This window comes from Ictidomys tridecemlineatus, chromosome 3 (assembly GCF_052094955.1).
Source record: "Ictidomys tridecemlineatus isolate mIctTri1 chromosome 3, mIctTri1.hap1, whole genome shotgun sequence".
NCBI lineage: Eukaryota > Metazoa > Chordata > Mammalia > Rodentia > Sciuridae > Ictidomys > Ictidomys tridecemlineatus.
In genome coordinates, this window is record NC_135479.1 from 211,435,123 (window position 1) to 211,447,172 (window position 12,050).

Sequence of the window (12,050 nt, forward strand, 5' to 3'; positions counted from 1 at the left end):
TCTAGGATTTCTGCGCTGAGTCGGAAAAGGGAAGCCAGCCTGCCCGCCCTCCTTCTCTCCTTCTGCAGAAGGTTGAATCTCCAGCGTCTTCCACTTAAAATGATCTTGAAGTCAAAGTGACACGCCGGACCCCCTTCAACAGTAAGGAACAGCACCCTGCCCCTTCTCCCCACTTATTTGCATTTGTGCCTTTCTTTAATATGTGCTTTCTACCCCTTGGGCCTACTATGTGCACACAGCCTGAATTCTGCGTCCCCTGGGAATGTTAAACTACAGTAGGAGAGACAAGATCAGATAGTCACAGAAACTCTTCTGTAGGCAGACGGTTCAATACCGGGTAGAGCAGGGTCTTCTTTAGAAATGTCACAGCGCTCTGAAAAGGCCAGGGTTTTGTGTACCTCTGAGGAGCCGGGTAGCATGGAGGCCCAGGTCTGACCTAGTCCCTGGGGGCTGGTGAGGTTGCAGGCTGAGGTGGACTTGGTTCTCAGGCAAAGGCTCCAGGGACACTGTGCCTCATTCCTCAGGGCTGGCATGTGCCACCTCAGGTCACTCTAGATTTTATTTTTCCCCAATCTAGCTGCTCTGTGTTGGATGCGAGGTGCCCGCAGGAGCAGGAACCGGTTTCACCAGCACCTGGGCTTCTGTGAGGCCGGGAGGAGCAAGGTGGTGGCCAGCCAAGGTCCTCGGAGTCTGGGGGAAGGGGGCTGACAGCCTCGGGCTGGTGGAAAAGCACCAGGACCCAGGCTTTGGCCTGGGAGGTTGGGAGGGCTGGGCGGAGGGGAGCTGAAGAGGCCGGAGCCTCTGGATCCTAGGCCCGGCCGTGCCTGCGAGCAGTTGTCTAATGATTAATGCAGAAGGTGCGGCGCTCACCTGTGTGCGTGTGGCCCCGCCTGTGACAGGACGGGGTCATTTCAGGAGGAACTTCCTGTTAGCTGGTGAGGAGAAATCGGAGTTCTGTGGCCGCCAGAGGATCAGCTCGCGCGCCCTGTAGAGAGGCCAGCAGCCTGGAGTCTCCGGGAGAGGAACCTTCCTGGCAGCCCGAGGTAGGACACTGCGCTGGCGCTGCAGTTGACCCAGGTCTGCCGGGGTCTCTCCTGGGTCTCCCATCAGGGCCTGGACGTTCACCCCACCTCACGTTTGCCTTCCAGCCTCCGCGGAGTTAAAAATTAAAGGACAGGCCTGCTCGGAGGAGTCGGTGAGTGTCCCTGTCACGGGAGCTGCTCCTGGGAGTGTGGAGGGCCCTCTGCCGGGACTTGGGAAGGTCCCAGGGAAGCGGTTCCTTGGGCACTTGGAGAGGCCGTGGCTCCCCCGTGAGGAGGCCCACGTTTTGTTGTCTTGACTTTCTAAGAAGCTGGGCCCCGGCAGGCAGTCCGCAGGGTCCAGGGAGAGGCGGGCCCTGCTGCGGGGCACTCCTCCCTGCCAGGCCCCACTCGGTGCTGCTGGGGTCGGGCTCCTGGAGCTGCCTAGACCAGGACGTTCGCAGGTGCTTTTGGAAGTTACGACATCCAACTCCTCCCGATCCCTAGAGGGAAAGCCGGCTCAGACCTCTGCTCTTCCCGAGCAGGCAGCTTGGCGGTGCCTGCCAGAGCTTTCCCAGGGCTCCTCTGGCCAGTAAGGAAGGGGCAGGGGTCAGGCCCTGCCTGAACGGCCTGTCAATGCAAGACGGAAGAAGACTTTGCAGTTTTTCAACTACAGGTGCATCATTGGGATCCTTCCATAGTGGGATGGAGGAGGAGTCACGCCTCAGGGCTGCTCAAACTCCCCCGAGCAACTTGTCTGATTTAAGTTGCACTTGAAATCCGCGGTGTGGTCCTGCCCCAACTGAACCCAGCCTCTGAGCCCTGTGTGTCCTCACCAGCCCATGACTGTAGTGACCGCACTGGTCCTGCTCTTGGACTCCCCCCATCTGCTGCGCTGCCCACCCCAGACCTTGCTGGAGCATGAGACAGCCATTTTCCGGGGTGGAGAGCAAGAGAGGGGGACGGCATCTCCCAGGGGACCTTAATCCGTTGCTGCGGTTTCCATAACTCTGGGCCACCTCCCCAGTGACTGCTTTTGGTAAAAACGTCTCACTTCCGTAACCGGCAGGGTTGATTTCTCCTCATTCTGTGCCGGGCCTTGCATTCCAGGCGACTGTAAAGCCATCAGCTGTCCAGTGGCGCTAATTGATCCTTGACAACTGGTAAATGATTGATGGGGCGCTGGGTGGCTGAGGTGTCGGAGTGATCTCAGAGCCGGGATTTCATTCTGGTTTGTGCCTGGCCGAGGCGAGATTTGGTGCTAAGACATTTGCTGGGTCTGTTTGAGGCCAGCGCAGGGGGCCGGCTCCTGCCGGGGCAGCGTGCCGTGAGATGTTTGAACCTTGAATCAAGGGGAGGAGTCGTTGCAGTTTTCTTTCCGAAGAGAGCAGAGAAATATAAGGCCGAGACCCCCTTCCTTCTCGGGAGCTCTGAGGACCTGTCGTGAGATGAAATGTTCCCTGAGTCCCGGGCTGGAGCCGCTGGCTGCCGGGCACACGGACCCTGGGCAAAGCACAGCGGTCGCAGCCCAGGCGGGCCTGCTTGGGGTCTCGCACTGCTGCCTCTGGGTCGGCTGTGGGGTCTGCCTTCTTAGGCCAGCCCTGGCCTGCTGTGCCCCCACACCACAAGGTCCCAGCACAGGGTCTCTGGTGGGACAGGCTGTGGAGTCCCGTGGGTGCTAAAGCTGAGTGAGAACCACCTGCCTCTCTGCACACCTGTGAGGGTGGGGGGAGGGCCAGGAACACCCTAGCCCCAGGCACAGGGTATTGCTCCTGCAGGGTGCGTTCCTGCCCAGGTGTGCTAGCCTTCAACTGCCCCGAGGGACCCACAGTTCTGGCAGGTGCCTGGAGAAGGAAACAGCAAAGGCAAAGAAGCAGGTGGGGGGTGAGCCAGGAGGCCATCAAGGAGAAGGGGGACTTGGAGGAAGGGTCGAGGGGTGTACATGTGGGGCCTGGAGTGCGGCTTAGTCGACCCTGACCTCCTGGACCCTGAAGGTACCCCTCACTCAGCCACAGAGCTCTAGGCTCTCTCTCAGCATGCCTGGCCCCGCCCACCCCAGGGCCTTTGTACCTGCTGTTCCCCTGCCAGGGGAGCTGCTCCTGCAGAAGTGCACACAGAGGTTGCCTTGCTCACTCTCCTCCTCTTAGGAGCCTGCGCAGCTGGCGAAGATGATAGCTAGACCCCACCCCACGCACACCCCTGCCCATCCTATTTTCTCCTCACCTCTTGCACCTGCAGGAGATGACGCGATCGATTGATCTGTTTTGTCTTCTCTGCCTTTGTGAGAGTGTAAGCTCCTGGAGGGCAGGACTTTTTTCTGACTGACAGGGAGGGTAGGAAGCCACACTGTACCTCTCAGTGGGCCATGCAGGGCTCGGGCTGCACCAGCTGCACCCCATCATTTAAGGGAGGGCTGGGGTAGGGTCGCTCTGTTCATCCGGTGACTCTCAAACCTGAGCTGCGTCAGAGCCCCAGGGGCTTGTGTGGACGCAGGTGGCTGGGGCACCCCTGAACAGCTGGTCCAGCGGGGTGGGTGGACCCGAGAATGTGCCTTGCTGTCAAGTCCCCCGTGAGCCTTCTGTTTCTGCGTGGACGCCAGGAGCTGCGAGGGCTCAGGCCGTCTCTGGGTGGCAGGTGCCTCTTGGCGTGGGGTGTCACCCACTTGCCTTTCTATTCCAGGGTGAGGAAGAACATGCGGAGATGGAGGGCGGCTGGAGAGAGGTGCTGGCCGTGCTGCTGGTCCTGGCTGGGCTCGCAGGTAGGGTCACAGGGCTGTGGACTGGTCACCGTCTGCTGCAGGCAGGGTGGCGGGCACACAGCTGCCCGAGGGCACCTCCCAGTGCACGGCTGTCCCTGGGCCTCCCTCTCGGTGGGATGCTGTTCCTGCTGGGAACTGACACCACAGCCCACGTCGGGGCTGTGGCCGAGAGTTGGGGGACCACATCAGGGACCTTCCCGAGGCAACGGCACTGCTGAGATGTCCCTCTCACCCCCGTCAGTGGACCTGGCTTTCAAGGAAGGGGGCCCAGGTGTCACCGCCTCGGGGTGCCTGTGGTTTCCAGGGTGGGTGCCCCGGCTGCCACGCATCCCCAGGTGAGGTCCATGGTGTGACAGTGCCCCCTGGGTGTGGCTGCTCCGGGACATGGTGGACGCGCCCAGGTGGAGCGGACTCGGGTTGAGGCCCAGCCTCCGTCTTGCTCACTCGCTTTGGTCTAGCTGGTCTTGTCTGGCTCCGTGGCTCCCGGAGGGCTTCAGCTTGTCTCCCTGACTGGTCAGATGTCCCTCGGCATCCCTACAGCAGGACTCGCAGGCGTCATGCAGAAGGACAGTGCGTGTCCAGGAGCGCACTGTGTCGTCCAGGTGCAAGGCCAGGGTTATCAGGGCTCGCGCCTCCGTGCCATCCGCTGGGCATGGGGGCCTCCCTTCGCTCCTCCCCAAAGTGGCCGCTGTTCTGACCTGTCACTGCACGGACAGTTGTGGCTGTTTTTTAGGTCTCTGTGTTCTCTATTTTGGATGCTAGACACAGCCTTCCAAAAATCTGGTCATGTCAGCATCAAAAAAAAAAAAAGGGGGGGGGGATAGAACAGAACAGGAAACGTGGGGCGTGTTCCACGCAGCAGGGGCGCTGCGAGAGGCTCGACTGGGGGTGATTTGCATGTGAAGTCTAGGGGCTCCAGACTGTGGTGGGGAACGCACGCGGGGCACAGGGGCCGGGAGACCCTGTCCTATGGCGTGCGGGTGAGTTGGTCGGAAGGTGCTTGCCAGACGTTTGTCTGCAGAGTGGAGGGGGGAAGAGAGCCCCCGGCGGGCTGAGCCCAGGGCTGGCCAGCCACCCTCAGGACTCGTTGCAGGGACACGGCACTGTGTGGGCCTCTTCTAGCCATGGCCGCAAGACCCTTCAAAGGTTTGTCCGGCAGTGATGAACTCTGGCTTGGATTTTCTTAGAGTTTTTTTTTTCCTGGTGTAGCTGAGCCTCGTGCACTGGGTTGAGGCAGGGGAATCTGGCTGATGTCTTGTCTAGGAGGCCGAATATCGTGGGCTAATTCTAGAGCCCTGGGGAGGGGCCCATCCTCAAACTGGTGATGAATACCAATTTGGAAATGCGTTGCGATGCTTCACTTAGGCTTCACCTGCAGGGACCTCTGAACACCTGGGGGCAGCGCCTGGGGACACCCAATCCTCCCTCTCCACCTGGCCCGTGGTAGCTCTCCTGATACGGAACTCGACCCCTTGATTTATTCACTAGTAACTGTGCACAGAACTTCTGTTGTGTGCCACTTGTTTCCGGCACTGGGAGCATGGCCGCGTATAGCCAGGCATGATCCTTGTTAACACCGAGCTTAGAGCCTAGTAGAGGAACAGGATTTGAGATCCTGTGATAGGATCATTTAGCCTAAATTGGGTATTCTGAAGGTTTCCCTGAGGAGGTAGCATCTGGGTGTGGAACTGAGGAGCAAGTGAGACTGGTGTTCCAGGGTGGACAGCATGTGTGAAGGCCCTGGGGCTGGAAAGAATTGGTGAGTCTGATAAACTGAAGGTCCAGTGGTCCGAGGTGGAGTTGGGGCGAATTGAAGCAGCTGTGGGACTGTGAGTTCAGTCTTCAGCACTAGTTGGTCTGTCCTAAGAGGAGAGAATCACTGAAACCAAGTCTGGGGTGTGGAGTGGGAGGTGGGGCAGGGTTGCCCGATCAGATGCGTGACTGCGGCATGCACAGCAGCTTTGCGGGGGACTGGTGGTCTACGGGTGATCTCGACTCTTCCTGGGGACCTATCCCAGGGCCTGAGCTGGGAGCTCACCTGCCCCGGGCCCTCCTTGTTCTGGCTCCTTTCTCGCCTTCCAGAGCTGCGTCCCAAAGCAGCGCTCTCTCTGCCCGCCCCTGTCTGTCCCCTGCTCCTCCTGGGGGAGCCCCACCTCCAGCCCTGCTTTCCCATCCATCCCACGTTTTAGGTAGGAGAAGAGGGGACGAAGGGGCTGCAGGTGTGGCAAGGAGCCAGAGAAGAGGAGCCTGGGAAGATGGAGGGCGGTCCACAAGGCTCCCACAACCTGAGCCGGGGTGGTGGTGACGGCCCCTCCAGGGAGCAGAGGAAAGGCCTCCCTCCGCAGGAGTGACGCGGAGTTGAGGGTCCCTTTGTGGAGGACAAGCGGGAGCCGCAGAGGCTGCGAGCGTGCTGCCCCTGTTTCACCTGGAGGTGCCAGGCCGGGGTGAGAGGGTGGGGAATCGGGTCACTCTTGGGTGGCAGCTGGTTCTTGTCCTCAGAGCAGGAGAGCAGCCAAGGGGCCGGGGCTGGGAGCTGGGAATTGAAGAGCCCAGGGGAGAAGCTTCCAGGAGGATCAGCTGCTGTGGACGGAGCTAGGACCTGGCCTGGCTACCAGCCGCAGCTGGGCTCTCGGGCAGGCGGGCGCCTGATCTTTCCCAGTTTCTCTTTGCTCTTAGGGGAGAGGGCCAGCCGGGGAAGGGGAAGGTTCTGAGCAGAGGTTCTGTTGGTTAAAGGTCTTATTTACAGTTTTCTCCCACTCTTCCCAGTGGGGCAGGCTCGCACACTCAGCTGCAGGTAAGATACGAGGCCACGACCAGAAAAACAGCTTCTGACTCAGGAGGCCTGGCCCGGGCGGTGGCTGAGGGTTCTAGCAGGACTGCGGAGCTGTCAGGGGAATTTGGTGCTTAGCATTTGGTCCCTCCTGTTTGTGATTTAAAGGCCCATCAAACCCAAGGGGATTCCATCCCACACAGACCCCCTTCCCCCTCTCCCCATCCCCTTCCCCCCTCCCATCTCCCCAGCTGCACCGGAAGCCTCACCCCTGGGTGCTGGGTTCTTCATCGCGGTGCAGGCTGACTTTGGAGTGAAATGACGTGCCCGCCCCGTGCCCAGGGCTGGGAGGAGGTCTGGGTTCAGAGGGGCTTGCTTGGAATTGCCTGCTGGGCTCCTGGGGGCAGGCTTGGTTCCCTACCCCACTGGGCACGTCCATCCCTCGTCCACCTGGCCAGGTGAGGTCAGGAGGCCTGTCATCAGAGTGTGGAGCTGGGGCTGAGCTTGCTTCTTCCCTTGGGGTGAGTCTGCCTGTCCTTGAAGTGTGGCTCAGGGCTCAGGGGAGCAGGGGGCTCCCGCGTGGCTTCCCTGGCACTCATGTCTGATCCCCCCTCTTGTGGCTTTTCACTTCTGTAGCTGAAGATCAAAGCTGTGGGCCGAGCGTCTTGCCCAGGTCAGGGAGGGGATCCGACCTAAGTGTTTAAAGTCACGCTTTGTCTCTTTTTCTGTCATGCTCCCGTCAAAACAAAGAATGGTGACTGTTTTCCCAGACCCTGGATGAGCTTCCTGGGCCCTGACCTGCCCCAGCTCTGCCCCAGCTCTGCCCTGGGCCAGCAGGTCCTCCTGGTCTCCTTGCCTGGCCCGCAGCGCTTCCCTCCCTCCCTCGCGTGGTTCCTGCAGGAGGCAGCGCTGTTCCCGCAGCGCCTTCTGGGTGCTCAGTGAGGTGCCCGTGGCAACGTGTGTCCTTCAGTGTGGCTCTTCCCCAGGAGCCGCAGGGCCGCGGGGAGACTCCTCTAGAACCTGCCTGACACTTGACCTCTACCCGGGACACCCAGTGCACACGGCAGGCCACCTGGCTGACTGGGGGTGGTTCCTAGGACACCAAAAGGCAGCAGGAAAGTCCTGATGGAGAGAAACTAGGTTTGGGGTGCGCCCCGGGCCAGGCTCTTCCTCTAGTGGCTTCAGAGGCAAAGAGCAGGGGATTCAGAGTGGGAAGGCCCGAGCTGGCCCAGGCCCACCACTGTGACTGCGAGTGCCGAGGGGTTGCTGGTGGACAGGGCTGGCTCCTCTGCAGTGTCAGGGAGGACCTGTTCACACCGCTCCGCTCCCAGTGGGTACCAGTGACCGTGGGTGTCTCTTGCTTGGAGGCCCAGGGCTCCATTCCCGGCCTCTATCTTCATTCTGTCCTTTCTCTTATGGGGGCACCTAGGATTGGACTTAAGGTCTGTCTCAAATCCAGGCTGATTTCACCTGGAGTTCCTTAACTCACCACATCTGTGAAGGCCTTATTTAAAAAGGTCACATTCTGAGGTGGACCTGGTGGACATGGACTTTTAGGGGACAGTATTCCACACAGGGAGGGGAGGAGACTGGAAAGGAGGATGCGGTGGTGGCCTGGTGTCCACGGGGAGCTCCTGGTCTCCTGGGGGCGCCCTGGAGTCAGGACCAGTAAGATGGGGTCCGAGCCGTGGGGTGGACGTCCATTGGGGGGGGCACAGCTGGTAATATAGCGGGTCACCACCTTGAGCATGGGTTGTTTTCCAGCTCCTGGATCCGGTTATCAGATCATAGAAGGTCCCCACAACGCGACCGTCCTGCAGGGCTCCGAGGCTCGCTTCAACTGCACCGTGTCCCCGGGCTGGAAGCTCATCATGTGGGCCCTCCAGGGCACGGTGGTCCTGAGCGTCACCCCCAGGGAGCCCATCATCACCAGCGACCGCTTCACCTCCCAGAGTTACGAGGACGCGGGCGGGAACTTCATCTCCGAGATGATCATCCACGACGCACAGCCCGGCGACTCGGGGTGGGTCAGATGCAGCCTCCAGAACAGTGACCGGGAAGGACTGGCTTTCCTTGCTGTCCAAGGTGTGTGTCCAGGTGGCCCCCACGCTGGGAAGCTGCGGTCCACTGGGTTGGCCATCGGAGGGTCCGAAGGGGCCTTATGAAGTCGAGGCCACACAGGGTGGCCCTGTTCTGCCTTCGGCTGGTGTCACCCTTGCCCTTGGAGAGTGTGGTGTTTGTCACTGTCCTCCCTCCCTCCCTCCCCCGTCCCCATACAGCCCGGCCTTCAGTTTGCAGGGTGTAGAATCGCCCAGAACTAATATTTACTGTTTGTTCTTCGTCTCTCTCCTCCCTCCCTCACCTCTCCCTTTCCTTCTTCTTCCCCTTTCTCCTTCCTCTGCTTTTTTAAAAAAGACTGTTGGGATGGGCTTTGTCATTCTGGTCCCTTCCTGTCTCTCCCGGCCTTTCTGGACCCCATCCCTGCATCCTGCAGGATCAGGGACAGGCGCTCTCTCTGCTGCGGAGATGCGTGACGATCACGGTCCCTTCTCTGGTTTTCCCTAGACGTCACCGTCTTCCTTTGCATACATTATTGACCAACTTTGAACATGCTTCAAGTTCCTTCTCTTCCTGGCTGAAGTTCCCCCACCTCGTCCTCTCCCCGCCCCTACTGCAGTGGTTATTACAGTCAAAGGTGTGTGTCCATCAGATACACCGAGCCTCTGAGAGAGAAGGGACGTAAACATAATGTGTCATGATGATAACTTCTTTTCTATTCTTAAAGGTGATGCTGAGATTCTGAAGATCATGTTACATACTAGGGGAAAAAAGTAAAGGGATGCTTGGCCAAGGATCTAGAATATTCTGATCCAAGCTCAATCCCTTTGTCGTCTTTCGCAGTATATTTATGTACTGTTTATAGAGGCACAGGAACTAGTGGGGTTCTGGGTTTCCACGTTAGCACTACTTACAAGAGACTGTGCCATATCTTCAAAATGATTTCCTACATCCATTTACATATTTGCCTCAGGGAAATTCCCAAAGATTCTGTCTATGTTCATGTTGCTGACATATCAGATTTCATAATATTCGATGGAGAGACATGTCTATTTCTATTTGCTTTTTTTAAATGATTTTTTTACTGTAGAAATTGGTGAGCTACTGCAGTGTGTCATTCATTTTGTGTGGTTTAATGAGAGTCCAATGACATTTTCTAAGTAAGTGATCCTCTGAGGCCACCTAGGACCGCTGGCCTTTTGCACGAGCAGCTTCTTGCGATAATGACTTGTGGTGTAATGGAAAGAACACAGGACGAGAGCGTCAAAGGCACGAGCTCTGCGTGGCTTTGTCTCCCAGGAGACAGCTACCTCATCTTTTAAAAACCGGGATGAGGCTTCCCTGCCCACATCCTAGGCCTGCTGTGAAGACCAGGTGCACAAATGACTCAGGATGGTTTGGGGACTCCAAAGTCCCTTCCCTTCAATAGATGACAGCAGAGCCAGGGCCACAGTGCCACACATTACTGTGACTTGAGGCCTCACTGCCTGGGGTCACGGTTCAGCTCTATGGCTAACCCCTGGTGTGACCCAGGACATGGCGTCCAGTGACCTTGTGCCCTAGTTCCTTCGCCACAGGGCTGTCGTTGATGGAGGATGGATAAGGCTGGACACCCAAGGAGTTTTCAGGAAGCAGGTTTACTTAGGCTGCAGTGCTCCAGAGGGGCTCATGCCTATAAATATCTGGATTTCCCAGAGTCTGGAAATTCCTTTGGATTAGACAGTGGCATCGGTGGGAACATGACAGCTACTCTCTGTCCCATACTCGTAGGCTAGACAGAGGCTTCACACGTTGTGTCTGCAAAGCTGACATTTTACAAGAGCGAGGAAGCTCTGAACCACAGTGAGCTCTCTGCAGATCTCCTGTGAGATCCTGTTGGCGCTCTTTGTAAAAATCTTTCTGACAAGAGGAGAAGCTTAATTCTGGTGTGGGTGGGGGGTCTATTGGGTGGGGGTACCCAGTCTGCCTCATCATGGCATCTCAAAGGCGGGTCTGTGGAAGGTCTTCAGCACAGCGCTGGGCTCAGCGTGGCCCCAGGACCATTGGCTTCGTATTTATTGGGTTCCTAAAAAGGGCAGGCGCTTCTGTGCGGCTCAAGATGAAAAGAGGAAGACACAGCTCCTGTCCTCAGGAGCCCCACAAGACCAGGGAGAGGCAAGTGGCCACACAGGTGCTGGCAGCCGTGGGGGAAGGAGGACAAGATTGGGGACCCACAGGGAAGGAGGTGACGGGCTCGTCCGCGGTGTGCCTGGGAGGTCCGCGGACCTGGAAGCGGGAGCGAGAGAGGAGGAGGGAGCCTGGATGGGGAGTGGAGCATGGAGGCTCCTCTCCCAAAGCCGCGAGTCCACAGGGATGTCTGAGTACGCCCAGGGCACATCCTTCTGTATGGTAACTGCTGTCATTTTTGGGTTTTAATACAAACGAAAGAAGAAGCTTCTAGGGGAGGCAGAACTTTCTCCAGGGTTGTGCAGAGGAAACCCACAGGGCTGGGGCTGCGTGCCATCATTTCACCACGGCTCCATGGGTCTGGGTGGCACTTTGTCGTTGGAGGAACAAATGTTCTCTGAGCAACAAGGTCTCCTCGAGGGAGAAAGGCATCTTGAGAAAAGAGAGGACATGCCCACCAATTACCCAACGATGCTCATTTTCCCTGCACGTAGCAATAAGGAGCACGAAGAGTGGATGGAGCTCCAGCTGGAGTCATGCAAACTCTGTGGGAGCGCTGCAGTCATCCTCCTGTGGACAGAGTGTGTCCTGCTGCTGGATAAGCTCCGTGAAGCCAGCGGGGAAAGTGGAAGTCCAGCTGGGCACAAAGAAAATGCTCCGGATGGCTGTGTGGGTCCTTTCATCAGCCGTCTACCACTTGACCCTTCCCAAACGGCCCTGGTATTTTGAGGACCACTTGGCCCAGAGTTCCAGGTCCTCCGATCTTGTCTGAGGCCATACTGTTCCTTCCAGGGTCTGCATCTTAAGACCCCTCTCCATCAAACAAACAACGGACAGACACAGGACAAGTGCAAAACCCTGTGGACATAAGGGGCAGGCCCTTTCCCTGCTCTCGTCGCATTCACAATGGCCCTTGAATTAGCAAAGGAGCCTTCTTACTCCAGGGAATATTCAGGAACGGAGGAGTTGGAAGTCTCAGAGTGGGCGGGTCAGGCCGAGCTGCTCTGGTTCGCGGGGCCTGGGACTGCTCAGCACCCAGGACCTCTCCAGGGCGTCAGTGGAACCACTGGTGGTCTCAGAGTTCCCAGATGGGGGCTGAGTCTCTGCTTTCCGTCTGGCAAGTGCACAGGGAGCTTTTGGCTGGGCACTGGGAAGGTGTACAGGGCTCAGCAGGCCCGCGCTTTCCCCAAGTGAATAGGGACAATGGTACAAAGTCACGCGAGGACAAAAGGCCCCAAGTGCCCACCGGAGAGGAGGAAAGTCCCTTGGTCCAGCTTCA

At 58.3% G+C, this 12,050-nt stretch overlaps 1 protein-coding gene across 5 annotated transcripts in view; it reads left to right on the plus strand.

Moving 5' to 3' along the window:
- The first annotated feature begins 834 nt into the window (after window positions 1–834).
- The window catches only part of Igsf5 (immunoglobulin superfamily member 5), a 37,089-nt gene continuing 25,873 nt past the window's right edge, over window positions 835–12,050 (plus strand). The window contains exons 1-5 of one of the 5 annotated variants that reach the window (XM_078044660.1): window positions 835–1,043; window positions 1,149–1,195; window positions 1,565–1,695; window positions 3,699–3,777; window positions 8,312–8,632. In XM_078044660.1, the coding sequence (XP_077900786.1) occupies window positions 3,720–3,777; window positions 8,312–8,632 (379 nt within the window). In that variant the 5' untranslated portion in view covers window positions 835–1,043; window positions 1,149–1,195; window positions 1,565–1,695; window positions 3,699–3,719. Of the gene's footprint in view, window positions 1,044–1,148; window positions 1,196–1,564; window positions 1,696–1,991; window positions 2,183–3,698; window positions 3,778–8,311; window positions 8,633–12,050 lie in introns of those variants that run through there. The other 4 variants (XM_021725257.3, XM_078044661.1, XM_078044663.1 and 1 more) reach the window with 4 other exon arrangements.